This window comes from Macaca nemestrina, chromosome 18 (assembly GCF_043159975.1).
Source record: "Macaca nemestrina isolate mMacNem1 chromosome 18, mMacNem.hap1, whole genome shotgun sequence".
Taxonomy (NCBI): Eukaryota; Metazoa; Chordata; class Mammalia; order Primates; family Cercopithecidae; genus Macaca; species Macaca nemestrina.
Window position 1 is genome coordinate 66321157 of NC_092142.1, and position 24873 is coordinate 66346029.

The 24873-nt window shown below is 55.6% G+C and overlaps 2 protein-coding genes across 8 annotated transcripts in view; one reads left to right on the forward strand and one right to left on the reverse strand.

The window, feature by feature from the left end:
• The first annotated feature begins 776 nt into the window (after window positions 1-776).
• LOC105491429 (pleckstrin homology and RhoGEF domain containing G4) lies at window positions 777-12471 on the forward strand. 3 transcript variants are annotated; one of them, XM_011757853.3, is made up of 23 exons: window positions 777-889; window positions 1359-1408; window positions 2527-3197; window positions 3365-3460; window positions 3536-3659; window positions 3745-3838; window positions 4238-4315; window positions 4397-4510; window positions 4680-4778; window positions 4872-5020; window positions 5175-5313; window positions 5414-5530; window positions 6950-7132; window positions 7388-7890; window positions 7965-8211; window positions 8937-9026; window positions 9108-9329; window positions 9422-9592; window positions 9673-9850; window positions 10890-11006; window positions 11158-11394; window positions 11483-11598; window positions 11795-12471. In XM_011757853.3, the coding sequence occupies exons 3-23, from the start codon at window positions 2696-2698 to the stop codon at window positions 11798-11800; spliced, it is 3582 nt and encodes a 1193-aa protein (XP_011756155.1). In that variant the 5' UTR covers window positions 777-889; window positions 1359-1408; window positions 2527-2695; the 3' UTR covers window positions 11801-12471. The 3 variants fall into 3 exon arrangements, with proteins under 3 accessions (XP_011756155.1, XP_011756154.1, XP_070940826.1); XM_011757852.3 differs by lacking the exons at window positions 777-889; window positions 1359-1408 and adding an exon at window positions 2148-2278; XM_071084725.1 differs by lacking the exons at window positions 777-889; window positions 1359-1408 and having other exon boundaries at window positions 2307-3197.
• LOC105491430 (potassium channel tetramerization domain containing 19) overlaps window positions 12423-24873 on the reverse strand; it is a 37764-nt gene continuing 25313 nt past the window's right edge. For 4 of the 5 annotated variants that reach the window (XM_011757855.2, XM_011757856.2, XM_024795927.2 and 1 more), the window contains 12 exons: window positions 24567-24698; window positions 22123-22333; window positions 20210-20370; window positions 18873-18973; window positions 17977-18119; window positions 17706-17789; window positions 17317-17431; window positions 16281-16908; window positions 14351-14542; window positions 14017-14171; window positions 13587-13688; window positions 12423-12674 (listed from right to left, as the gene is read on the reverse strand). In XM_011757855.2, coding sequence (XP_011756157.2) covers window positions 12561-12674; window positions 13587-13688; window positions 14017-14171; window positions 14351-14542; window positions 16281-16908; window positions 17317-17431; window positions 17706-17789; window positions 17977-18119; window positions 18873-18973; window positions 20210-20370; window positions 22123-22333; window positions 24567-24698 — 2138 coding nt within the window. In that variant the 3' untranslated portion in view covers window positions 12423-12560. The remainder of the gene's footprint in view (window positions 12675-13586; window positions 13689-14016; window positions 14172-14350; window positions 14543-16280; window positions 16909-17316; window positions 17432-17705; window positions 17790-17976; window positions 18120-18872; window positions 18974-20209; window positions 20371-22122; window positions 22334-24566; window positions 24699-24873) is intronic. The other variant, XM_024795928.2, reaches the window with a different exon arrangement.

The following is a 24873-nucleotide window of genomic DNA, read 5'->3' on the forward strand; positions in this document are numbered from 1 at the left end:
TTCCCATTTTATGATCTCAGTGGAAAAGGCTGCTGTGAGTTGATTCTGCTGCCAGGAGAGCCACAGAGATGGGCCCCATGAGTCACTGCTCAGTCCTGCAAGCTCAGCCCACAAAGCCTGCTGTGGTCAGCCACCCCTGGCTGGCTTCAGGCCCAGCTCCCCAATATTCCCCACTAGGCCTCAGTGTGTCCTCATTTCTATCTGTACCTTTGCCATCCTGGGGCCATGCAACCTGTAGCTCTCTGCCTCTTCTGTCTCCTTTCGGGCTGAGTCTCTGAATCTGTCTCCATTTGTGACTCTGGTTTCCATCTGATACATAGATGTGGAGCCTCAGGAGGGCAGGGGTAGTGTGATGAGTGTCAAGCGCCCCAAAGCATTTATTCTGTGCCAGGCCCTGTGCCGGATGCTGGAAGGACGGAAGTGGATAACATACAGTCTCTGTTTCCGTGAAGCTTACAATGCACATTCTCTGTGGAGTGGAGAAACCAGGGCCTAGCCCTGCCTCTATCTCAGTGTGGCTGTACCTCCCCTGAATCTGCCTGCTGTGCCCAGGGTGCCAGGGTCAGCTATAGCCTGTGGCTTGAGGCTTTTCTTTGCCTCTGGCATTCACAGGGGTATGTGTGCCTGCCAGCAGGTCCCTCCCAGCTCTTAGGGCTCCTGGGGGCCTTGGCTGGTGGGTGCCAGTGGGCAGCAGAAGGGGAGGGAGGGAGCAGAAGGCAGTGACTCAGTGGGGGTGGCCCTGGGACAGAACCGGGGAAGAAGCCAAGGTTGGAAGATGCTTTCTGAAGCCAGCAGGGTGGGAAGAGAGGTCTGGCTGGGAGTTAGGGATAGAGCAGCACAACTCCAAGGCTCCCCTCTGGCAGCCAGACCTGCTCATGAAGGCTCCTCGGTAGCTGCCTGAAAGTCTGGACTCTGGGGGCTGGGCTGGGCTGGGTGGGGAGACTGCTGTTGGTCCTACTGTGCCTGTTGTCATCCCCACGTTGGTGAAAGAGGCGCCTGCCTTAGAGCCAGGGAAGCCGTAGCACCGGGTGCCCCCTCTTCCCAGGGACCATGGGCCTGGGCACACCTTGGGGCTCAAGGTCTTCTCCTGGTCACAGAGCTGACCTTCCTACAATCTTCCCACAAATTCTGGGGAGTGTCAGGCCAGGCCCACATGCCCCAAAGGGAACTTAAATCACACAGCTACCCAAGTGACTTTCATCAGTTCAGGATTCCCTGACTGGGGGTGGTCAGGGTGAAATGAGGGGGCAGGGCACCAACACAGCCTGAGTGCTGGCAGCAGGTGGACGTATAACATAGGGAGTCTTCCCCAGTCCTCATGGCAACCCCAGGAGAAAAATGACTTTCCATTTTTACAGGTGAGGAGGGTGAGGCTCAAAGAGCAGAGTTCCTGGAGAGCCCCCAGCAGGTAAGTGGAGAAGCCAGGCCTGGGCTGGGTGCTCTGGCTCCAGGACCCCACCTCAGCACCAGCCTCCTGCATTGGACTTTGTGGAGAAGGGGGTAAGGGGGTGCCACGGATGGCAAAGGGGTGGTGGATCTGGGGGACTCTGGCAGGTCTGGATCAGTTCCACCCATTGGTCTCACTCCCACCCCGATGGCAGCCCCATCCCGCGTGGGATCATGCGACCTGTCTCTGGGTGCCCGCGCCGAGGCAGCGTCCCGCTTCCCTACACAGAAGCCCTTCCCCTCCCGTCTGCCGTCTGCTCATTCAGCCGCGGAAGCCCCTGGGAGCCCCCACCCCTCCCCATCCCGCAGTGCTCTCCCCGCCACTGCCCCCCGCCCCCCCACCCCGCCGCGCACTCACCCATGCGCACCCACGCGGCCTTCCTGGCGGGACAGCGCTTCCGGCGTCCTTGCCAGGCCCGGGAAGTGGGCACGGTGGTGCTGCCGGCCGTTGGTCGCTGCCCCGACCCACGCACTGCGACGCCGCGGGTGGGGCGCGCGGTCTGCGGGGCCCGGGGTTGCGGCGGGGCGGGGCTGGCGGGCCGTCCGGGCCCGTGGAGAGGACCGCGGCGAGCGGGGGTTGCTGAGGGGGCCGGAACCTCATCTTCCCCGCCGGCCGGGCTGTGCCCCGTCGAGACCTGCGCGGGCTGTGGCTCCGTCCTCCGGCCCCCAGGGGGCGGCGCGGCGCCGCGCCCCGGCGGCCCTGCCCTCCCTCCCTAGCGGCCAGGAGGCGGTGCCCGGTGACGCCGCGCGGGCACGCTGTACTCGCCGTCGAGGCCGCCGTCTGTTCGAAGGCTCTCCGGCTTCGCGGTTCCCCGCGAAGCGGCCCGGGGGCGTGAGTGTCGCCAGAGGGCGACGTGGGGCGCGCGCCAGGCCCCACAACGAGGCCAGGGCCCGGCGGGGCCGGCGGGAGAGCGAATACGAGGCAGCGTGGCGCCATGGCGGGGCCGCCCCCATGGGCATGGGCCTGCAGAGAGTGGCCGTGGGGACGCTGAGGGTGGGCGCGCACGGAACAGAGGCCCACGGGCGTCCGACAGGGGACCTGGACAGAGGGACGCCCCTAACATTATTCCCTCTCCCCAGGCCTGAATTGCAGTTCCTGTGCCCTGGCACTAAGACTGGCACCTTCTGCGGCCCATGCCTTTCGCCTGCATTGCCCACTGAATCCCACTCGACTGTCTTCAGCCTGGTTCACACTGAGGCCCAGCCCTCTCCCACTGGCCCGGAGCAGGCCCACCTTTAGGAGGGCGTGATGGAAAGGCCCCTGGAGGATGGGGATGAGTCCCCAGACTCCCAGGGCCATGCCACCGACTGGAGATTTGCTGTGTGCAGTTTCAGGGATGCCTGGGAAGAGGAAGAACCTGCTTCCCAGATGCAGGTTAAGGACCCGGGTCCTCCAAGACCACCAACCGGGGCCGCCCAGGATGAGGGGCTACAGGGCAGCCCCTTGTCCAGGAAGCTTCAGTTACTCCTGGCTGCAGATGAGTCGGGGGATCCCCACAGGGGCAAAGTAGAAAGCTCCTCCGTCCTGTCAGAAGGGCCAGGTCCCTCTGGAGTGGAGAGCCTCCTATGCCCCATGTCCTCCCACCTCAACTTGGCACAGGGTGAGGGTGACACCCCAGGGGTAGGGTTGGTAGTGGACCCAGGTCCAAGCAGGGTGATGCCATCTGGCTTGAGCCCTGGGGGATTGGACAGCAACCCTGTGGGCCTTGGAGACCCTTTATCAGAGAAATCATCAAAGCTGCTGGAGGCAGGTAAGGAAGGCTGGGCTAGGGAAGTCTGGGAAGGGAATAGGGATGCCTGGAGAAATGAGTGTCAAGACCTTGGAGGTCTCTGACCCGACTCAGGCTGAAGCCGGGATCCAAGGAGGGGTCTCTGGATAGGTGGCCCAAGGCAGACCCAAGTCATTTCCCTTCCCAAGCCCCCAGTGGATCCAGCTTCCCTAAGCCTGCTGACTGCCTCCTGGCCCAAGACCTCTGTTGGGAGCTGCTGGCCAGTGGTATGGCCACCTTGCCAGGTAGCCGGGAGGGCCTAGAGGCGGTGGAGGTGGAGTGGCCCAATGGGGCAGGAGTTCACTGCTTCCTCCCCATAGGGACTCGCGATGTCCAAGGCCGGGCAGTACTGCTTCTGTGTGCCCACAGCCCAGCCTGGCTTCAGCCTGAGTGCAGCAGCCAGGAACTCATCCGCCTCCTGCTGTACCTGCGAAGCATCCCCAGGTTTGAGGGTGGGGGTTGGGAGACTGAGCCTGAGCCAGCTGTGAGGACTGGGAGTCAGGTACTGAACTGAAGCTCACCCCTTTAGGCCCGAAGTACAGGCACTGGGACTGACAGTGCTAGTTGATGCCCGAATTTGTTCCCCAAGTTCTTCCCTCTTCTCTGGGCTCAGCCAACTACAAGTGAGTACGGGATTGTAGCTCCCCTCATTCCTTTTCTTTTCTCTTTTCTTTTCTTTCCTTTCCTTTCCTTTTCCTTTTCTGACGGAGTCTCACTCTGTTGCCCAGGCTGGAGTGCAGTGGTGCGATCTTGGCTCACTGCAAACTCTATCTCACGGGTTCATGTGATTCTCCTGCCTCAGCCTCCCGAATAGCTGGGATTACAGGCACCTGCCACCATGCCCAGCTAATTTTTGTATTTTTAGTAGAGGGGGGTTTCACCATGTTGGCCAGGCTGATCTTGAACTCCTGAATTCAGGTGATCCTCCTGCCTTGCCTCCCAGATTGCTACAATTACAGGCATGAGCCATTGTGCCCTTTTCTGTAGAGCTGGGGATAGGGCTGAGCTCAGGTTCCTTGCAGGAAGCAGCCCCAGGGGCCGTGTACCAGGTGCTGCTAGTGGGAAGCACGCTGCTGAAGGAAGTGCCTTCCGGGCTGCAGGTACTAAGTCCAGTTAGGCTAGGGGTAGAGGCGGGGTGCCTCCTCCCTAGGCCTGGGTCACAACACCTTCCTCTCCTGTAGCTGGAGCAGTTGCCCTCTCAAAGCCTGCTGACCCACATCCCAACGGCGGGGCTGCCCACTTCACTAGGAGGAGGCCTGCCTTACTGCCACCGGGCCTGGCTGGATTTCCGGAGGGTCAGTATACTGGGCGGGGTGTGGGGGCAGTTATATAGGCAACTTGGGATTGCGGAGGAGCCTCTTGGACTGGCTTGAACAGCACAAAGCTGGCTGCAGTGGCCTGGAACCCAGGAAGCCCAGAACCAACACTGCGTGCTGCTCCAGTCATGCCTGCCCCTGCTTACAGCGGCTGGAAGCCCTACTGCAGAACTGCCAGGCGGCTTGTGCCCTGCTCCAGGGGGCCATCGAAAGTGTGAAGGCTGTGCCCCAGCCCATGGAGTCTGGGGTGAGTGTCCCCTCCCAATCCCTCCATGAATGCTCCCTGTCTCCCTCCTTTTCTCCCACGGCCACCTCCACTGCTTATTGCCCTCAATCACAGGAGGTCGGTCAGCTGCTACAGCAGACAGAGGTCCTGATGCAGCAGGTGCTAGACTCGCCACGGCTGGCATGGCTACAATGCCAGGGGGGCCGGGAGCTGACATGGCTGAAGCAAGAGGTCCCAGAGGTGACCCTGAGTCCAGATTACAGGTGGGTGCAAGCCCGGCCCCCAGATTTTGCCCCAGCCCACCATATTCTATGCCAGGACTCATCTGGCTAGCTCAGAACCTGGCAGGATTGTGGGTGCCAGGACAGCGTGGAGTGGTGCAAGGCAGGGGGTCTAAGATGGTATACCCTACACCAGGACAGCAATGGACAAGGCTGACGAGCTATATGACCGGGTGGATGGATTGCTGCACCAACTGACCCTACAAAGCAACCAGCGAATACAGGCCCTAGAGTTGGTCCAAACACTGGAGGCCCAGGAGGGCGGACTGCACCAGGTCGGAACTACTTGCCCAGAGTGGGCCCTGCCCCGATCTCAAACGTGAGCCCCCAATCCATGGCAGCTCTCTTCACCTTGCCCTGCTTGTGCCCCTCCAGATTGAAGTGTGGCTGCAGCAGGTGGGCTGGCCAGCGCTGGAGGAGCCTGGGGAGCCCTCGCTGGACATGCTGCTCCAGGCCCAAGGCTCTTTTCGGGAGCTGTACGAGGTTGCCCAGGTATGTGTGGTCAGTTGTTCATGCCATGGGTATTGGGATGCAATGCCAGGAACTAGGAATGCAGAACTGTGAAAGAAATTCAATCCCTTGCTCTCTTGGACCTTATAGTCCCATAGAGAGTATCAGTTATAATTAATCACAGTCATATACGTGCCTGTAAACCCAGGCAGGATCTCTGGAGAGAATCAGTGCAGGTGATTCTGCCTGAGGGTATAACCAAGACTTTACCCAGCAGGAGTGTCAGGCAAGCTTTTTTTGGGTGACTTTTGAGCTGAGAGTTGAAAGATAAGTTGAGGTCAACCAGGCAGAAGAGGGTTGAGGGTGGGGGCACATTCCAGGCTTAGAAGACAGCATGCACAAAGATCCTGTGGCAGGAAGGAGGGTGGTGTGCCTGAGGAAACATAAGGCCAGTGAGGCTGAAGTGCAGAGCAGAGAGGGAGAAAGAGTGGGGGCAGTTGTGGTGGGACAAGCCTGGTCAGTGGCCACATCACTGGGCCCTGTAGCAGTCAGTATAAAGTTTAATCAGGAAGGCCACATAATCAGATCCGTATTCTAGGAAGATTACATTAGTTTCCAAGTAGACAGTGACTTGGAGGATGGGCATGGGGAGTGCAGTGAAGAGGCAATTGCAGTAGTCCAGGTGGGAAATAATGCCTTCTCTGGACAGGATAGTGGCAGGGGAGACGGGTTGGAGAAGTTGATGGGATTTGCTGTGGACCCGTGTGGGAGGGTAAGGGTCAGGGATGTTGCAAGGATGAATGGGCGCTGTTCCCTGACAGACTAGGAGACGAGGTCATCTGGGGGAAAGGGCATTCGAGAGTCCAGTCTTGGGCATGCTTTTGAGATGGCTGTGAGGGATGAGAGGAGGGCCCTTGGGTCTCGGGCCTGGAGCTCAGAGGAGCGGTCTGGCTGGAGAGGATCACTTGGTGGGTCCAGGTGTTTGGATGACGTTTGAAGTCAGTTACATGAGAGTGCCTGGGAGATTGAGTGCACTGTCCTCAGGATCCCCAGTGTTTAATGGCCTGGGTGAGGGAAGGGGAGGAGGACGAGCCACCGGAGAAGAGTGAGGAGAATCAGGAGCATGGGGAGGAGCGGGGGGAGCCCAGCAGAGAGTGGGCTGAATGGTGCTGAGAGGTGGACTCAGTGAGGCCTGAGAAGCGCTGCGGATGGGGCAGAGTGGAGCTAGAGAGGGCTGTAGGGAATTTGGCTGTGGAGTGGAGCTAGAGAGGGCGATTCCTGTAGGGAATTTGGCTGTGGAGAAGGAGAGTGGATGTGGGTGGCAAGTGGGAGATAAGGGGTAGGTGTTCCACCACAGGACAGACTTGATGGGGACATGTCGATATGTCAGCAGGAAGGATCTGGGTCTGGGGGCTGAACCACCAAGCCCGGACTGGCTGAGCCTAGTCTCTGTCTCTGCAGGAGCAGGTCAGGCAAGGGGAGAAGTTTCTGCAGCCACTGACTGGCTGGGAGGCGGCTGAACTGGGCCCCCCTGGGGCACGCTTTCTGGCCCTGCGAGCCCAACTGACTGAATTCTCTAGGGCTTTGGCCCAGCGGTGCCAGCGGCTGGCAGATGCTGAGAGGCTGTTTCAGCTCTTCAGGGAGGTGGGTGAGAGTCTCCCCAGCAACAAGTGATCCATGAGGCCGGAGGGGTGGCAGCCCCAGCTTCAGCAGAGCGTGAGCTCTTCTTGGTCATGCTGCCTGTTCTCTTCCCTGGTCTTCAGTTTGACCCTAAAACCCAGTCACTGGGGCTGTGTCCTGGGCAGCATCCTGTGGGAATGGGGAGTGGGTAGAGGAGCAGAGTGTCCAGTGGGCTTGGCGGGATTCTCCTCTAATGCTTGTCCGGCCCTGGTGTTGCAGGCTTCGATGTGGGCTGAGGAGGGGCAGCGAGTGTTGGCAGAGCTTGTGCAGGAACGCCCAGGGGTTGTGTTGCAGCAGCTGCAGCTGCACTGGACCAGGCACCCTGACTTGCCTCCTGCCCACTTCCGAAAGATGTGGGCTCTGGCCACGGGGCTGGGCTCAGAGGCCATCCGCCAGGAGTGCCGCTGGGCCTGGGCACGATGCCAGGACACCTGGCTAGCCCTGGACCAAAAACTTGAGGCTTTACTGAAGCTACCACCGGTGGGCAGCACAGCTAGCCTGTGTGTCAGCCAGGTCCCCACTGCACCTGCCCATCCTCCCCTGAGGAAGGCCTACAGCTTCGATCGGAATCTGGGGCAGAGTCTCAGTGAACCTGCCCGCCACCGCCACCACGCGGCCACTATTGCTGCCTGCTGCAGACCAGAGGCTGGAGGAGGTGCCCCGCCCCAGGCATCCCCTACTGTGCCTCCACCGGGCAGCTCTGACCCCAGGAGCCCCAACAGGTATGGGTAGTAGGCAGGGTGGGGAGGGCAGTAGAGGAGAAATGTCTTGGGTCCTGACTCCCCATACCTGGTAGGCTACAGCTGGTGCTGGCAGAGATGGTGGCCACGGAGCGGGAGTATGTCCGGGCTCTAGAGTACACTATGGAGAACTATTTCCCCGAGCTGGATCGCCCTGATGTGCCCCAGGGCCTCCGTGGCCAGCGTGCCCACCTCTTTGGCAATCTGGAGAAGCTGCGGGACTTCCACTGCCACTTCTTCCTGCGTGAGCTGGAGGCTTGCACCCGGCACCCACCACGAGTGGCCTATGCCTTCCTGCGCCATGTAAGCCCAACAGGCCACATGGTATCAGCTCGTTCTGCCACAGTCCCCAAGTTGCTGCTGGGCACATACTTGGTGCCAGTCCCTGTGCTGGGTACAGCTATGAGCAAGACTGGCAAGCTTCTGCACCTGAGAGTGCTCTTAGTTCAGTGGAGGAGACATAGAAGCAAGAACGATACTTGTAGATTATAGTTGGGGCTAGGAGGAAAATAAGCAGAATAGATGTTTGTGAATTACTGGCGGGGCAGAGGTTCCGCTTTAGAGGGCCTGAGTGCGGTGCCAGGACACCTGGTACAAGAGGAAGCCTTTGAGGGGCTGATATTTAAGCTGAGGAATAGGGGAGGGGCTGGAGTGAGTGTCCCACCCAGAGTGCAAGGTCATATGGAGGAAGGGGGCATGCCAAAGGGGTGACTGAGTGTAGTGAGCAGGACAGTCCCAAGTGAGGTGAGCTCTTAGAGCCATGGGAGGAGCAGAGCTGAAGGCAGGGGCTCAGTCCGAGGGCAAGGGGCTTCTTCCTCAGGGGCCTGTGGGCACACCCCCCTCTGCCCAGTACTGTTCTCGCCAGATCACCCCTTGTTCAAAGCAGGGCAGATTGGGTCTGTAGGGAGAGGCCTTCCTGGGAGCCATATACTGGCATCTTGGTCCTCTCAAGCTGAGGGTGGTCTATCCTGTGCCAGCCTTAGGGAGCTGGCCCCTTTGCACTGGGGCTGAGCCACATGTCTTTGTAGAGGGTGCAGTTTGGGATGTACGCGCTCTACAGCAAGAATAAGCCTCGTTCTGATGCCCTGATGTCCAGCTATGGGCACACCTTCTTCAAGGTACGTGAACCTGAGACTAGGAAGAGTAGGGGATGCGGGGAGTGCCCCCAAATCACTCAGTGGTCTCCCACCCACCCACAGGACAAGCAGCAAGCTCTGGGGGACCACCTGGACCTGGCTTCCTACCTGCTAAAGCCCATCCAGCGCATGGGCAAGTATGCGCTGCTGCTGCAGGAGCTGGCACGGGCCTGCGGGGGCCCCACGCAAGAGCTCAGTGCGCTGAGGGAGGCCCAAAGCCTTGTGCACTTCCAGCTGCGGCACGGAAACGACCTGCTGGCCATGGATGCCATCCAGGGCTGTGATGTGAGTCATCCCAAGCTGTGATGGGCAAGGGCGGTGGGTGTGGAAGAAGAAGGCAGAAGAGGCCGGCCACCCACTGGCCCCCAACTCTGCAGGTTAACCTCAAGGAACAGGGGCAGCTGGTGCGACAGGATGAGTTTGTGGTGCGCACTGGGCGCCACAAGTCCGTGCGCCGCATCTTCCTTTTTGAGGAGCTGCTGCTCTTCAGCAAGCCTCGCCATGGGCCCACAGGGGTTGACACATTTGCCTATAAGCGCTCCTTCAAGGTAGGCCTGCCCACCCCAGCCCCGCCACTTATGTTCCCGACCCATGCCTTACCAAGCCCCTCTCTCCCCGCTGGCCACAGATGGCAGACCTTGGTCTCACTGAGTGCTGTGGGGACAGCAACCTGCGCTTCGAGATCTGGTTCCGCCGCCGCAAGGCCAGGGACACCTTTGTGCTTCAGGCCTCCAGCCTGGCCATCAAGCAGGCCTGGACAGCTGACATCTCCCGCCTGCTTTGGAGGCAGGCCGTCCACAACAAGGGTGGGTCCCTGCCCCTCCTTCACCCCACACTCCCCTCGCTGGAGAGCTTACATTGACCCATAGGAGCCCAGGGACCTGGAAAAGCTTGGGAAGTGAGGAGGAGGCCCAGCGACAGCCACCAGTGCAGTAGAAAGGAATTCAAAGCCAGGCAGCCTTGCTGTCACTGCCTCTGACTTTGAATACAACATGAACTTCTCGGAGTATCAGGGGCATCATGGCTGTCTCTCTCTCTTTATTTTTGGAGACAGGGTCTCACTCTGTCGCCCAGGATGGCGTGCAGTGGCATGATCTCTGCTTATTGTTGCCTCTGCCTCCTAAGCTCAAGCATTCTTCCCACCTAAGCCTCCCAAGTAGCTGAGACTACAGGCATGTGCCACCATGCCTAATATTTTTTTTTTTTTTTTTTGAGACGGAGTCTCACTCTGTCACCCAGGCTGGAGTGCAGTGGCGTGATCTCAGCTCACTGCAAGCTCCGCCTCCCGGGTTCACGCCATTCTCCTGCCTCAGCCTCCCGAGTAGCTGGGACTACAGGCGCCGCCACCACACCCAGCTAGTTTTTTGTATTTTTTTTTTTAGTAGAGACGGGGTTTCACCGTGTTAGCCAGGATGGTCTCGATCTCTTGACCTCGTGATCCGCCCGCCTCAGCCTCCCAAAGTGCTGGGATTACAGGCGTGAGCCACCGCGCCTGGCCACCATGCCTAATTTTTAAAATTTTTTCATAGAGGTCTCATTATATTGCCCAGACTAGTCTCAGACTCCTGGGCTCAAACAATCCTCCCACCTCGGCCTCCCAAAGTGTTGGGATTACAGGCATGAGCCACTGTGCCTGGCCAGGGGCCTCATCTTTAAAAGGGGAATATGGCACCTGCCCCACAGGATTGTTGGGAGGAGGGCACCTGGCACTAGAAAGGCTCAGCTCACAGGACAATTTAATGTGCTGGATGGAGGTGTATGGGAAAGACTTATTTAGGGGGTGGTAGAGGCCCAAGGACAAGCTTATGTCCAGAAACGTCCCACTTATGTCCACTCTCCACCCAGAGGTGCGCATGGCTGAGATGGTGTCCATGGGTGTGGGGAATAAGGCCTTCCGAGACATTGCCCCCAGCGAGGAAGCCATCAACGACCGCACCATCAACTGTGTCCTGAAGTGCCGAGGTAGCAGGCAGGCTACAGGGTGTCGGGTAGGAGTAGGAAAGCTGTGCGGGAAGCACTGTGGCCTTCCGTCAGTGCTGACCCGCACTCTCCTTGGGATCTGGGGTCAGGCTAGGCTCTGGCCTGTCCCAGACTGACCCTCTCTCTTATGCAGAAGTTCGATCTCGGGCGTCCATTGCCGTGGCCCCATTGGACTATGACAGCCTCTACCTGGGGGCCTCGAACTCCCTTCCTGGAGACCCTGCCTCTTGCTCTGTTCTGGGGTCCCTCAACCTGCACCTGTACAGAGACCCAGCTCTTCTGGGTCTCCACTGTCCCCGGTATCCCCCCAACTTCCTGGAGGAAGCAGCACTGGAGACTGAGGCAGAGCTGGGCAGCCAGCCCTCTTTGAGTATGTCTGGGCCCAGCCAGAGACAGGAGGGCATGGCTTGGGGTCTGGGGCCTTCCGTGCTGACAGCTCACCCAGTCTCCCTCCCTAGCTCCTGAGGACTCAGAGGTCTCATCCCAGTGCCCATCAGCCAGTGGCTCCAGTGGCTCTGATAGCAGCTGTGTGTCAGGGCAGGCCCTGGGTAGGGGCCTTGAGGACTTATCCTGTGTGAGTGCCATTTGCCCTTACCCACCAGCCCTTCCCCAGCCCAGACTGGGCCTGTGACTGTGACCAGCCCCTCCCAGGACAGGGTAGCCCTTTACTTTGGGTAGAGCTTGGGGTGGGTGGGCCAGAGCCATTCCCCAGACACCCCCTGGGCCCAGAGTCAGGGAAGCAGGCATTCATGCCTGGCCTGGCTCTGCAGGTCTGAGCTCGGGACTGGACGAGCAGTAGATCCAGCAGCCTGCAGCTCCAAGGAACATTGCCTCTCTGGATCTGCTGTGACCAGGGTGTGGCGGACACCTGGGCCGCCTCCAACCTACGTGTGCAGCACTGTTGACTACCCTTTCTGATGTGTGTGGCCATCGGACTAACTGGCACGGGGCCTCTCTAGGGGAGTCTGGTTGTAGAGCCTTAATAGGCTCCTGGCCCCATGACCCCTTCTCCTGTCCTCAGCTCCCATCCCAGTTGTGGGTTAAGAACAGGCTAGAGCAGACATTGGGTGTTTTCATGCTGTAGGCTGGTGGGGGACCATGTGCCTCTGGGCAGTGACTAGGCTGCCCCCACCCCTCAGGAAGAACATAGGTGGGCTCCTAGCAGCTGATCCCTAATCCCTGGACTTAAAGCCGAGCTGTTACCATAGGGGCAGGTCCACCTCTACAGGGCCCTGATGCTTGCCTGTCCTGGCCCCCAGGCCCAGCCACTTCTTTACGGGGGCATTTTGGTTATTTTGACTTGATGCCTTTTGAATAACTTTCAACAGAGTTGTCTAAAATTATCTTACTGGTTGTTAGGCCTTTGGTGTCTCAGAGAAGGAGTCTAGGTCTTTGATGTGTGATTTACTGTTTTATTTGTTTATAATAAAAAATAGACTGATATGTACCCACTGATGGGCACATGCATTCTGGGGCTATCTCCAGTTAACATGAACCTTGGTGGGTGGGGCACAAAGGGCTGTATCTCTGGACACCCTAGTCCTCTTGTAGGTACTTTCCCAGGATGGAGTACGAGACAGACCTAGACAGGCCCCTCTGGATGAGCAGGTCCATGCAGCGGCCATATTTCCTGGCGAAGGGCAGTGTAAGCTGGAAGGAAAGGCCAGTCTTATCCCTGATTTCCTGGCCAGTTGCCTACTCTAGCTCCTTGTGGGTGGGGTTCTCCCATCCGCAGGGACAGGGCAAGCCCGGCTGTAGAGGACTTTTGATGCTCTAGGGCCCAGCTCTGCCCAAGGGCATCTCACAGGATGGGGCTAGAAATGGCTATCAGGGAACTAAGCAGAAAGACTGGAGGGTCAAAAACATGTTTCCTGCTACCAGTTTTCCATTTTCTAGCCACACACGCTGACTTCCCCTTTACAAACCACATATGAGCCAGATGCCTAATGGTAACTGGGTACTAGAGGGCTTATGGTAAAAGGTGTTATAATAATGCTCTTGATTATAGAAGTGTCAGATCAATGAGAAACTGCCTAAATCGTTTCCACCTCAATGTTAAAATTAGATTAAGGAATCAGAAAAGGAAAAAAAAAAAACCACAACAAAAAAACCTTTGATCATTTCTTTGCCCTTATTGAACATTTTCTTTTTCTTTGTAAAGAATGCTTAAAAGTAGTTTAAATATGAAAGGAATGTACACAAATGGTGACATCGTGGCCAGATAGGTGAAGCTGCTATCACTGGTTGAAAAGGCCTCACTCCCATATGAGTCAAAGCTTGGGCTCGTATGATATGTGTACCTAAGTGTGGCCAGGGTTGTTAGTGATGAAGGCAGTTGGTATCATTAGAGGAAAACTATAAAAACCAGTGACCTAAATACTGCTTTTGGACTACTCTGGATTGGTTAATTTCATCCAGTTTCTCCCTCCCTGGGAGCAGTGGCCTAAGGTGCCTGTCTAGCTTTCTGGGCAGTACTGACCCAGCCCTGGTGCAGCAAGACACATGTCCATCTGAGGCATCCACAGGGTCAGTGGATTTCCAGGGGTTGCAAGTGACCCTCACCTCCACCCAGCTGTACAGGCGCTCCTGGGTGTGCCGGTCGTCCTTGAAGCCGGTGATGGCCAGCAAATCTACCACAAACTGCTTGGGGCTGATGTGCAGGGTCTGCCAGGAGAGCCCACGATCAGGCAGGGCTAGGGCAGCTCCTAGCCCCTCAGAGTGAGATGCAGAGCAGTGACTTCTCTGGGCCTGCAGAGCCACAGAGGTCGGGGGCAGGCACTGTCACTGCAAATCTGCCTCTTGGCTGAGGCTCAGTCCAGGTGCAACTGCTCTGCTTGCCCGTCCCTGCCTGTCCCACCACTCTTCTGGTCCTGGCCTTCTCCTTAACCCCATCTTGGCTTACTTCCTCTTGCCTTGCACCACTTACTGTGGGACAGGGGAAGAGGTGGAGAAGGTATAGGGTGCCCCAGGGCCTGGGGCCTATCACACATACCCACAACTGGTTGGCCAGGGAGACCACCTTGGCTGTGATGGCTTTGGGGTCCTTTTGCCTGATGGAATCCAGGATGATGTCAGCCAGGAAGCAGTGACATTTCTGTGCATAAAACATCTCTTCCCAGGACAGAGAGAAACTCAGGAAAGTCACTTCTGTGGAGGAGGGAAAGTAGATGTGGCCACATCTGTCAACAATAGGGCCTTAGAGACAGTGTGAGGAGGGGGAGAGGGGTAGGGCCCCCAGGCCACTGTCTCTGCCTGAAATAACCTGGGAGGGGGCTCAGGCATCCTCACGAGGAGGCGCAGGGCTTGGCCTGGTTCCAGAGCCTCACCTTGGGGCTGGGGGCTGGCTGTGGGTGGTGTATGCCTGAGGTTGTCCATCTGTGTGGTGTAGATGATGCTGTCCTCAAAAAACATGCAGAAGCCATCGTTGCCCACCACAGGGGGGTGAGTCACTTTGAGGATAACCCCTAGGCTGTCCACCTCACTGGCCTCAGGCAGAGGCTGCTCAGGGGCAGGGATTTCTGTGAAAACAATATAGGGAGGGGGCTCTCCTTTTAAAAAAATTTATTATTATTATTATTTTTTGAAATAGAGTTTTGCTCTTGTTGCCCAGGCTGGAGTACAATGGCACAATCTTGGCTCACTGCAACCTCTGCCTCCCAGGTTCAGGCAATTCTCCTGCCTCAGCCTGCTGAGTAGCTGGGATTACAGGCATGTGCCACCATGCCTGGCTAATTTTTGTATTTTTAGAAGAGATGGGGTTTCACCATGTTGGCCAGGCTGGTCTCGAACTCTTGAACTCAGGTGATCCACCCGCCTCAGCCTCCCAAAGTGCTGGGATTACAGGCGTAAGCTACCACACCCAGGCTTTTAAAATTCTTTTCTTCAATTACCATCAAATCTACCAAAGCAGGGGCTCTCCTTAAGCTACCTCAGAGCCCAAGGAGGGAGGGGACCTCTGGTGACAGGACAGTACAATCAAGTTACCCCAGCCTTGCAACAGCTGCCATCTCTAGTTTCTCAGAAGTGACACCCTGGGCTGGCAGGGGCCTGTCCTGGCCGCTCCTCTCTTCATTGCCCTGGCATCACTGCAAGTCAAATCCTGAACATTTTGGAACTCCAAGAAACTCCAGATTCCTCTGTTGAATTAAGACGTCTCAAATGGAGTGGACAGTAACCCAGCTGAGGGCTAGAAATCTATATAAAATTTTAAGTTGAGAGCTTTTGGGGCCAGCCTTTGATGCATGTCCAGAGAGTGGACATGCTTTGTCATCCCAAGCTTAACAGACCAACTTAGGGCTCACAGGCAAGAGTCCAAGAAGGCCCCTCCAAGCAGGGCTGGAGCCACTAATAGGGAAGGTGACAATACTGCAGGCAGGGCTTTGAGGGAGCAGAGGCAGCAGCCTGGCACAGCAATTATCAGCACAGTTCCTTGGCCGCCTCCCCTTAGCTGGCTACACACACTATCCAGCTCAGTCCCTGTAGCCCCTGCTACCTCCTGGGCTTCTCCACCTGGATGTCCCTTGGCATTTCACACTTAGTGTGTGTCCTTCCCCAAGCTCTGCTCTTTCTCTTACTCACACCTCAGTAAGGGCCCATCCACCCCCTTGTAGTCCCACAGGCTAGAAACCTGGCTCCTCCTTGGCCCAACCCTCCTTCCATCCCCTAGCTGCCTAGCCTCCTTCCCCTAGCCTAGAAAGAACTCCAAGTGGCTTCGAACACCTAGCTCCTGCTGCATTTCCTCTGCTCCTGGAGCACACTTTCTGATGGGCACACCTGATCCCTGTGCTCTTGTCTAAAATCCGTCAGAGGCTGCTCACTCCTGTCCTGGTCAGAACGGAGTACCACATCCTGAAGCTGGCCCGCAAGCCCTGTCCTGATGACTTCTGTCTTCAGCCTCATCTTTTATCACATCTGCACATGAAGCCTGGCCTCCAGCTAGACTCATGCCCTGCACTTCCAAACATCCTGGACTTCATCCTTCCCCTGCTGACTCCCCAGCCCTCAGCCTCTTTTGTGCTCCTGCTTTATAGGTACCCTCTTCCCACAGCGCTCATCCCTTCACCATGTGTTCTCCTGGCCCCTCCAGCCATGCCAATGTGCCGGTCATTTCTGTGTCTGCTGCCTGGCACAGAGATGGCATTGGTGAGCAGGGGGGGTCTAGTCCTCCTTTGTCACTAACTTGCTCTGCCATCTTGGCCAAGGAGTTTGCCTTCTCTGTTGTGAATAAGACTTAGATCAAAGTGGGACAGGACTCACCTCTCTCCTTGGTCCTCTGCTTGCTCCAGTCCTTCAGGGTGATGGGTCTTTTTTGGGGGAAGTATGGCTTGAAGGTTGGCTCTGGCCCCTTGTCTTTCGGTCCAGCTCCAGCCCCTGCCTGTGGTCCTGGATCCTTCTCTGAGGCTGTGGAATGGACTTTCCAGGCAGCTGAGGGGCTGGGCTGGGAAGCAGCCTCACTTCCCAAGGGGAGCTGCAGGGTGGCCTCCTCCAAGGGGCTGCTCCGGGAGGCTGTCAGTGGCTGGAATTCCCACTGTTTGCAATTGACCATGTCCCATTCTCTCACCAGGGAGATGAGTTTTTGCATGGGAGTGGCGGGAGGGTCTTTGGTTTCAGATTTCTGTGTGAGGTTGATTGTGGTGCATTTCTTCTTTGGGGGGCTCTCAGGGTGGCTCCCCCAGTGTCCGGGGTTGGTACATAAGCCAGGGCAGTGTGAGTATGTGCTGGGGTTGCCAGCCCTCTTGGCATTTCGGCATAGGGACACCTGGATGGGCCGGGTATACTGCTCAGCTTCCTCCATCTGGTTGGACCTGGCCAGGTTTCCCTTAGCCTTGTTCCATGGAGCCCTGTCACTGCAGTCTTCAAAGTCCACAGGCATGTAGGCTGTGGTCTGGGGAGGGAAGGGCACAGTAACTCTGGATAGGTTGGGCATGGACATCAACACCTTGCCCAAGATCTAATAAGCTGGGCCTCCAGGACTTCACTTGCTCTCCCTGAACAATCTCATCCCTGACAGGGGTCACCCACTTGAGCTTTGCTCAGGCTGAGTAGGGGTAGTACCAGCCCAGTGGCCTGTCATTCCAACAGGAGATTCAATCAGCATCGCAGGCCACAAGTGGCCAGTAAGTTCCTGTGCCTCCTTCACGGTTCAGAAACCAGGTTCTGTCCTAGGAATCCATGTAGGCCCTGCTCTTTCGTTTTACTGCATCCCTCAGTAGCTGAGCCTGCCTCCCTCCACCCTGAGCCTGGTGGTAGTGGTTTTTGAGGACAACAACAACCAGAGGAGGCTGGGGCTTACTTCTTTAGTGTCTCTACTGAACTCTGCCAGTGACCCTGGCCCTTCTGTCACCACGTGCAGCCTCCTGATGGGAAAAGCTTCTTCATTTTCAGATTCTTTCTCCTGAGTCCATGACCTGCAGAAAGAGGGGTGGGTTAGTGAGCAGAGACTTCCATCAGGCCATTGGCCAGTTGGTCAGATCTGCCCTTTGGCTGGGAGTTAATGCTAGACAGCAGAGAAGAAGGGGCTCTTAAAGGGTTCTGCCTAGGTCACTGGCCAATCCTGGGCCTGCTTCACTCCCTCAACCCCAAGGAGAACAGGATCCTCTAGGAGTGGGACTTAGGACAGGATTTCAAGAGGAATTTAAAGGACCAAATTCTAAACATAGAGTCGTGAAAAAGTTTCCTTACTTGTATGCTTCACATTGTGCAAGGGCTTCTGAGAGGGATGGAATGTGGTATTCCTCCACCTCCTGGCAGAAGAGGGGCCATTCCCTACAAATGACAAGATGTCTGACTGGGCAGCTAGGGTGGGAGTGTGGGAGGGGGCATAAGTTCCTGGAGCTGCTGCCGCCGAAATAAAATAACCTCCTCCCTGAAGGCTGCAAATCAGGTCTCCTTTGTTGCTAAGGGAGGGGTCAGCCTTCATGATTTCATCTTACTGTGTCCTTGCTTCACTTACTTAAATTCAGATGGTAAAAAGAGTTTGCCAAGTCTCAGGAAGTTGAGAATGTGTCGGAACATCTGGCCATCCCCGTGGATGAGCAGGGTTTGTCCATATGTGATCCAGTACACTCTCTGAGGGTTGGACAGCAGTTCTGGATACTGGAGGGGGTTGGACACCAGACTCAGTCTCAGAGCCTCGGTCTTTGGGAAGGGACAGGCCAATCTTCTTTCACTCCCCTTTCCCAACTACACTAGAGCAGAAGCTTTGAGATTTCCATCTCCCTGTCTTGTCAGTCACAGGGAACTATGGTAGGGAGCAGAGCATCCAGGGAGAAGCACATCATCCCTGCTTCAACTTTTCATGGCCCCTAGACCACCATCTCAAGGCATTTGGAAGCCCACCGTACCTCCTTCTCAGTCCAGGCCCCTCAGAGCTGGCCCCCTCCCTACCCAAACTCCAGAGGGCCTTCCCAGCAGGCTGCTCGGTTCACTTGCGCTCTGTTTGTTTTGTTTTTTGAGGCAGAGTTGCACTCCGTCACCCAGGTTGGAGTGCAGTGGGGCAACCTCGGCTCACTGCAACTTCCACCACCTGGGTTCAAGTGAGTCTGGTGCCTCAGCCTCCCAAGTAGCTGGGATTACAGGCACGTGCCACCACACCCCGCTAATTTTTGTATTTTTAGTACAAATAGGGTTTCACCATGTTGGTCAGGCTGGTCTTGAACTCCTGACCTCGTGATCTGCCCACCTCAGCCTCCCAAAGTGCTGGGATTACAGGCATGAGTCACTGCGCCTTCCGGGAAAGTCTTTCTTCTAAGCAAGTGCTGGAAGCTGTGTGAGGGCCAGGTGATGGCCCCCAGAGCAGCTCAGGTGGTGATGCCAGATGGGGAGCAGGGCAGCCAAGGCTGGCAGTACCTTCAGCAGTGTCTGCAGGGTGGTTGCATACCAGTGGCTTCCAACATACACTTTGATGATCTGTTGTGGGGAATACACAGTGATCTCTGCTGTCCACTCATCTATGGGAATCGAGATAGAACACATAATCATATGGCCAGAAGGGAAAGCAGGTAGGGCCCTTTGGTCAGTAGTGTATTTCATGTTAAGTCTCAATATCTTTCCTCAGTCATATTGTGTTGCCTACTCTGAGAAGCAGCAAAAATCCCTGACATAAACGTTGCTTGCTGCAAGGTTTCCTGGGTGGTGAGGTGGGAAAGGGCACTGCCCCTCTTCACCTGACCCTCCTCCCTCAGGAAAGCTGGGTTGATGACCCTGTCCACCTACAATGCCAACTGCCTCCAGTTTCTGGCTGGGTGTGTCCTGGGTGTGTAGCTTTTCATGTGGCCACTCAGACTGAAGCTAAGAATCTCCCTCTGCGTGTTTGTGTTTGTGGTTTGGCAAATGTCATGGAGCCTACTCCCATCAAATCCCTGTCACTTTTATGAGACTAAGCCTCTAGGCATGTCTGGAGAATGGGGGCTATATGCTGGGAAGATGAACCCATGACCCTTTTCCTGGAGCTGACTATATGTAGGCCTTGTTCTGATGTTTGGGAAGCAGTTTCTAATGAGCTCTGTAATGAATGAAGGGTATATAACTAGATTATATAACCAAGAGGTAAGATGTATAGAACTAGACTGTGAACTCTAGGAAGACAGAGACTCTGTTGCTTACTTCTGTACCACCAATGTCTACTGCTGTCCTGGTATATGGCCAGTACTCAATAAATGTTGAATGGTGCTAAATGATAGTAATACAGCTTAAACTTTGCCCCCCAGATTTTTGGTAATAAGAAGTTATAGGCAGCTGGTGAAAACAACAGTAGCTTTGGACTCAGTCAAACCCCAGCTTGACCACTGTGTAACTTGAGCGAGTTTTCTTCTCTGAACCTATTTTTCAGCTATTAAATGGACCCAGGGACAGCTCTGTTTAACATCGAGGAGGCTCCTCCCTGCATGGCTATGAGAAGCACAGCAAGTCAGCTCCCAGGGTCAAGGCAGGCCTGCCTTGGGGGTCCTACATGGCTGCAGACTGGGTAACAGCCCTGTCTGCTGCTGGAGATGAATTGTGGGCTTGGAGGTGAGGACAGAGCACTTAACATTATAGTTTCCCTTTCGTAAAAATCCAAAATATTGGCCTGGCTTTCCCCTCCTCCTCCATCTACAGTTCCTCGTCCTGGCCACCTCATCTATTCCCTCCAATCCCCCAGATACTCCCCTGATGCTAAATTCAAACCTAGAAGCTTTCTCACTTACTGAGCACATCCATGGGTGCCAAAGTCCTCGGCTCCAGATGAGTCTTCAAAGCCACTTTCATTGGCTCGTAGGTGATGTCCCTTTTGTCCAGGAAGGCACAGAGCTCGTATACCTCGGAAATGGTCTCTGTCAGGGGCAGCCGGCAAGTCCCCAGCCAGTTCCTACCCAGAGGAAAGGCGTGTTATGAAGAACATCAGCATTGCACCCCAATAGAGTCGAGCCTGTAAACTTTCCATGCCTAGGATGCCTTGCCACAACACTGGCTCAAATCAGGCATTATTAACATCGTTTCCTTGTTTGTTTTTTTTTTTTTTTTTGAGACGGAGTCTCGCTCTGTCGCCCAGGCTGAAGTTCAGTGGCACGATCTCAGCTCACTGCAACCTTCACCTCCCAGGTTCAAGCGATTCTCCTGCCTCAGCCTCCAAAGTAGCTGGGACTACAGGCACCCAACACCACGTCCAGCTAATGTTTTTTTGGTGTGTGTATTTTTAATAGAGACGGGGTTTCTTTTTTTTTTTTTTTTTTTGAGACGGAGTCTTACTCTGTCACCCAGGCTGGAGTGCAGTGGTGCGATCTCGGCTCACTGCAAGCTCCGTCTCCCAGGTTCATGCCATTCTCCTGCCTCAGCCTCCTGAGTAGCTGGGACTACAGGTGCCCGCCACCACGCCCGGCTAATTTTTTGTATTTATAGTAAGGAGATTCTTAGCTTCAGTCTGAGTGGCCACATGAAAACGGGGTTTTACCATGTTGGCCAGGATGGTCTCAATCTCTTGACCTCATGATCTGCCTGCCTTGGCCTCCCAAAGTGCTGGGATTACAGGTGTGAGCCACTGCGCCCGGCCCGTTTCCTTGTTTTAACTGGAAATCTGTCTAACCTTGTAGGAGAGTAAGCCTGGATAACAGGTCACATTTTTGGAACTGAGCTTGACTTATTTCAGCAGAGCCCTCTAAATGGACTAATTTCATGTCTCCAGGCCCTGTTTCAGGTTCCAGGGCCAGCCGAGGGCCCAGCCACTCCCTTTTTGCCCCATACGCATTTGCCCAAGACATCTCAGTCACTGTGCCGCAGCCTGCCACAGTCTTGGAAAAAGACTGGGGTCTGAACATCAACCCCCTTCTCCAAACCCTCCCTTCCAAGGCACCTGTCTTTGCCCTCTGTGACATCAGGGTGGACATCTCTGAAAGAAATGGACTTTATGGGCCAAAAGAGCCCAAAACAACAATATTGGGAAAAGACAGCATTCAGGGTCAGCTGACCCTCTCACAGGGGCTCCAGAAAACCCACTTCTACCTTCAATTTTGGTACCAGACTATTTTGCGACCCTCAGAGAGTTGCTCTGTTGTTCTGCACCTCAGTTTGCCCTTCTACAAAACAGGGTTGGATTCCTTGCCCCTGCACTGAAGACATCCTGAGCTCATCCCACAAGGCAAGGGCTGGGGATCAGCACCTCTGGGAAGCCTGGCCTGGCCTGCCCTTCCCTGCTTCTAAGGAGGGCTCACCCCTGGCTATGGCCATTCTGTGTGTCCAGTGAGCCTCCCAAGAGTGGCAGAGGACCTTTGTAGAGGGGTCTGCACAGGGAGGTACCCAGCTCCCTGAGGGTGTGACTGTGGCCTGGTCACCTCAGACCTAGCACAGGGCTAGAACCAGGGAAATGGACTGCAGAGGACAGAAAGAGGAAATGGTCTGAAGCCTTTGAACCTTAGCAACCCTCGTACCTTGGCACCAGCCCTCTCCTTTGAGGCCCTAACCTGGTGGTAGTTTGGCGGTGCTGGTGATGGGAATGGCTAAAATGATGGGCTGGCCCCAAGGACACACTTCCCCTCTGGCTAGTGGGAAAGGCCCCAGTTTATTCCGAGAGGGAAGGGCAGAGCCAAGCGTGATGGGACTCAGTGTGCCCTAAGGAGGGCCTCACTTGACATGCTGAAAGAGGACACCATTCCCTGTGATGTACAGTCGGCTTCCGTCTAGCGTGCTCTCGATGCGAAGCTGGCCCAGCGCAGAGTCCGGGTACTTGACCAGCAGACCCAGGGCCATCGTGTAGAGCGGCTTCACAGACTCCAGGCTGACTGTGCGGGCCCCCTTCCCGGGGCTCAGGGGAGGACAGGTGGTCCGGGAACAGCCACCTGTGTCAAGGAAAAGGGTGTATAGAACTAGACTGTGAACTCTAGGAAGGCATTGTCTTCCTAGACCCCCATGGTCATAGCTGGATTGGAGGCTTTGGGGCTCGGTTCCTACTGCTACATCCATTATACCGAGGAGGCTCAGAGGGAGGATATTTCCTTGCACAGTCCAAGTCGAGATCTTCTCAAAATCAGTGTAATTTTTTTGTATACTCAGGCTTAGAAATCATAACTATTTGTTGGAAGGTGAGTTGGGAGTGGGGGGATTCATTTGCTGTATCACTAGCATCTGAATTTCCTAAGTTTCAGGAAAGCAGCCATCTGGCCCCAGCCTCTGCAGGAGTCTTCATTAGTCCCAAGCTCTACTGTAACCATCCAAGGGTAAGGAACGGCAACCATAGCCTGGAAACTCTATGTGTGTTACAGGCTTCCTGGATTCACAGCCCCTATTGCTGGCTCTCCTGGGCAGAATTTCCCCCAGAGACATACCTTGTGGCATTATTTTCAGGGTGGGTATTTGGGTTGCTGGTTTATGGGTGGGACCTTTTCTCCTACAGTGGGCCCAGGGTACAGTCCAGAGAATACAGTTATCACAGCCTTCAGGACCCTGCTGCTGTGGCAACAATGTGCCAGTGGGCACACTGCTGGGGGATGTTCGTGGATCATCTCCAATCCTCAGAGCAACCCTACAAGAGGGGGTAGTGCTATCATCATTTCATGCTGAAGAAGCTGCCCTGAGAGGCTAATGAAGTATCTTGCCCTGAACTGCAAAGCTAGGCAGAGGCGGGGCTAGGATTTGAGGTCAGCTCTGTCCAGCACCAAGGTTACCACAGCTGTTTCCCTTATTGTGATGTTAAAGCCACCTTTTGTGTTTGAGGAGTGCTGCCAGCTTCCAGAGCCTGGATGTCAACACAATTCCTCCATCTTTGCATTGCTCTGTGGAGCAGGGACTATGCTATCATCCCACAGTGATCTATGTTCTCTGAGGAACAGAAGGCTTTGAGGGAAGGGGCTGAACTCACACTGCCTTAAGTGGATTCTAAGGCCCTGGGACAGGGTCCTGAGACCTGCTGCAGCATGCCACTCCCCACAGAGGGTGGGTTTCTTTTTTGAGAAGGAGTCTTGCTCTGTCACCCAGGCTTGAGTACAGTGGCATGATCTCAGTTCACTGCAGCCTCCTCCTCCCAGGTTCAAGCAATTCTCCTGCCTCAGCCTTCCAAGTAGCTGGGATTACAGGGACACACCACCATGCCCAGCTAATTTTTGTATTTTAGTAGAGATGGATTTTCACTGTGTTGGCCTGGCTGGTCTCGAACTCCTGACCTCAAGTGATCCGCTTGCCTTGGCCTCTCAAAGTGCTGGGATTACAGGCATGAGCCACCAGCGCCTGGTCAAGAGGATGGGTTTCTATTTGTCTGGGAGAAGGCTGGGAAATCTATGCCTGAAGATAAGGAAAGGCTTGATTGCCATGGGATAAATGTCTGGTGATGCCCAGGCCAAATTTCCCATGCGCAGTGCAGTCCTACACATTCTCAGGATGGTGGCTGAAGCCATGCTTAGGTGGCTGGTGCCCTATAACATGCACAGTAGCTTCCATGGAGGCGGAGTTGGGAAATGGAATGATGAACGGCCCTGAGGAAACCATGAGGAGAAGAACAAGCTGGAATGAGGTAGGGCTGGGAGCACGAAGGCCTGGGCTGGACAGGGGTCAGCAAGTGTCAGGAATAGGCAGAAACAGGCACATCTGCCGGGGGTTTCCAGGTGAGGTGATGAGGGAATTTGGGGGCAGATGAGATGCTCGAAGCACTGAGCATTTCCCACACCTCCAACCATACCTGGAAGAGGAAGGATGGGAGTGACTGGTGGGTGCTCCTAGTCCCCAACACTTTCACAAGCAGGGCAGACCTCCCCTACCCCTGAGAAGCCTGCTCTCAGGTCTGAGACATTCCAGCCTGGCTCCCCACCCAGGCTGGGCTCCTTCTGATCCAGGCTAGGCTGGGCTTCCTACACCCCTGGCTGGTTGCCCACTCCCTACCCTCAGTGGGAAGGCTGAGCTGGCAGAGCAGCATGCAGGATTTCAGGCTGTGAATCCTCTTGGATTCAGAGTCAGCCAGAAGACCCACTTTTCTCACTAACCCCCAAAGCCCGAAGTGGTTGTGGAAGGGGAGATTGTTCTTGGCTTTTCCAGGTCAAACCAAGACTATCAAGGGGAGGCCAAAGTTTCCTGGCGACATACCCATGTTCATCCGGTACCACCTTATGGCTTCAGTGAGTGCAGGGATTTCCAGAATTTCCACTTCTGCTTCTAATACATCAATGTTGGAGAAATTATCCGGTAGTAAAATCTTCTGTGAGCGAAGAAAATTCACTTGAAAAACAAAGGGGAACACAGTGAGTTAATGAGGCTATTTCTGGTTTAACTGCAGGTCCTGGTTTTGGCAGATTTCTGGTGCTGTAACTTATCCTAGGTTCTCCTTGTTCTGAAACAACTTCTCAACATACCTGATTAGATTAGCTTTGAGTGTGTGGTTTTCAAGGTGAAA

What these genes read in the sequence shown, in the direction of transcription:
- LOC105491429 (XM_011757853.3), top strand. Translation starts at nt 2,696, where the DNA reads ATGGAAAGGCCCCTGGAGGATGGGGATGAGTCCCCAGACTCCCAGGGC. An exon ending in ATCAAAGCTGCTGGAGGCAG is followed by an intron (nt 3,198 to 3,364) that starts GTAAGGAAGGCT and finishes TCCCTTCCCAAG; the next exon opens with CCCCCAGTGGATCCAGCTTC. An exon ending in GCAGGCCGTCCACAACAAGG is followed by an intron (nt 9,851 to 10,889) that starts GTGGGTCCCTGC and finishes CTCTCCACCCAG; the next exon opens with AGGTGCGCATGGCTGAGATG.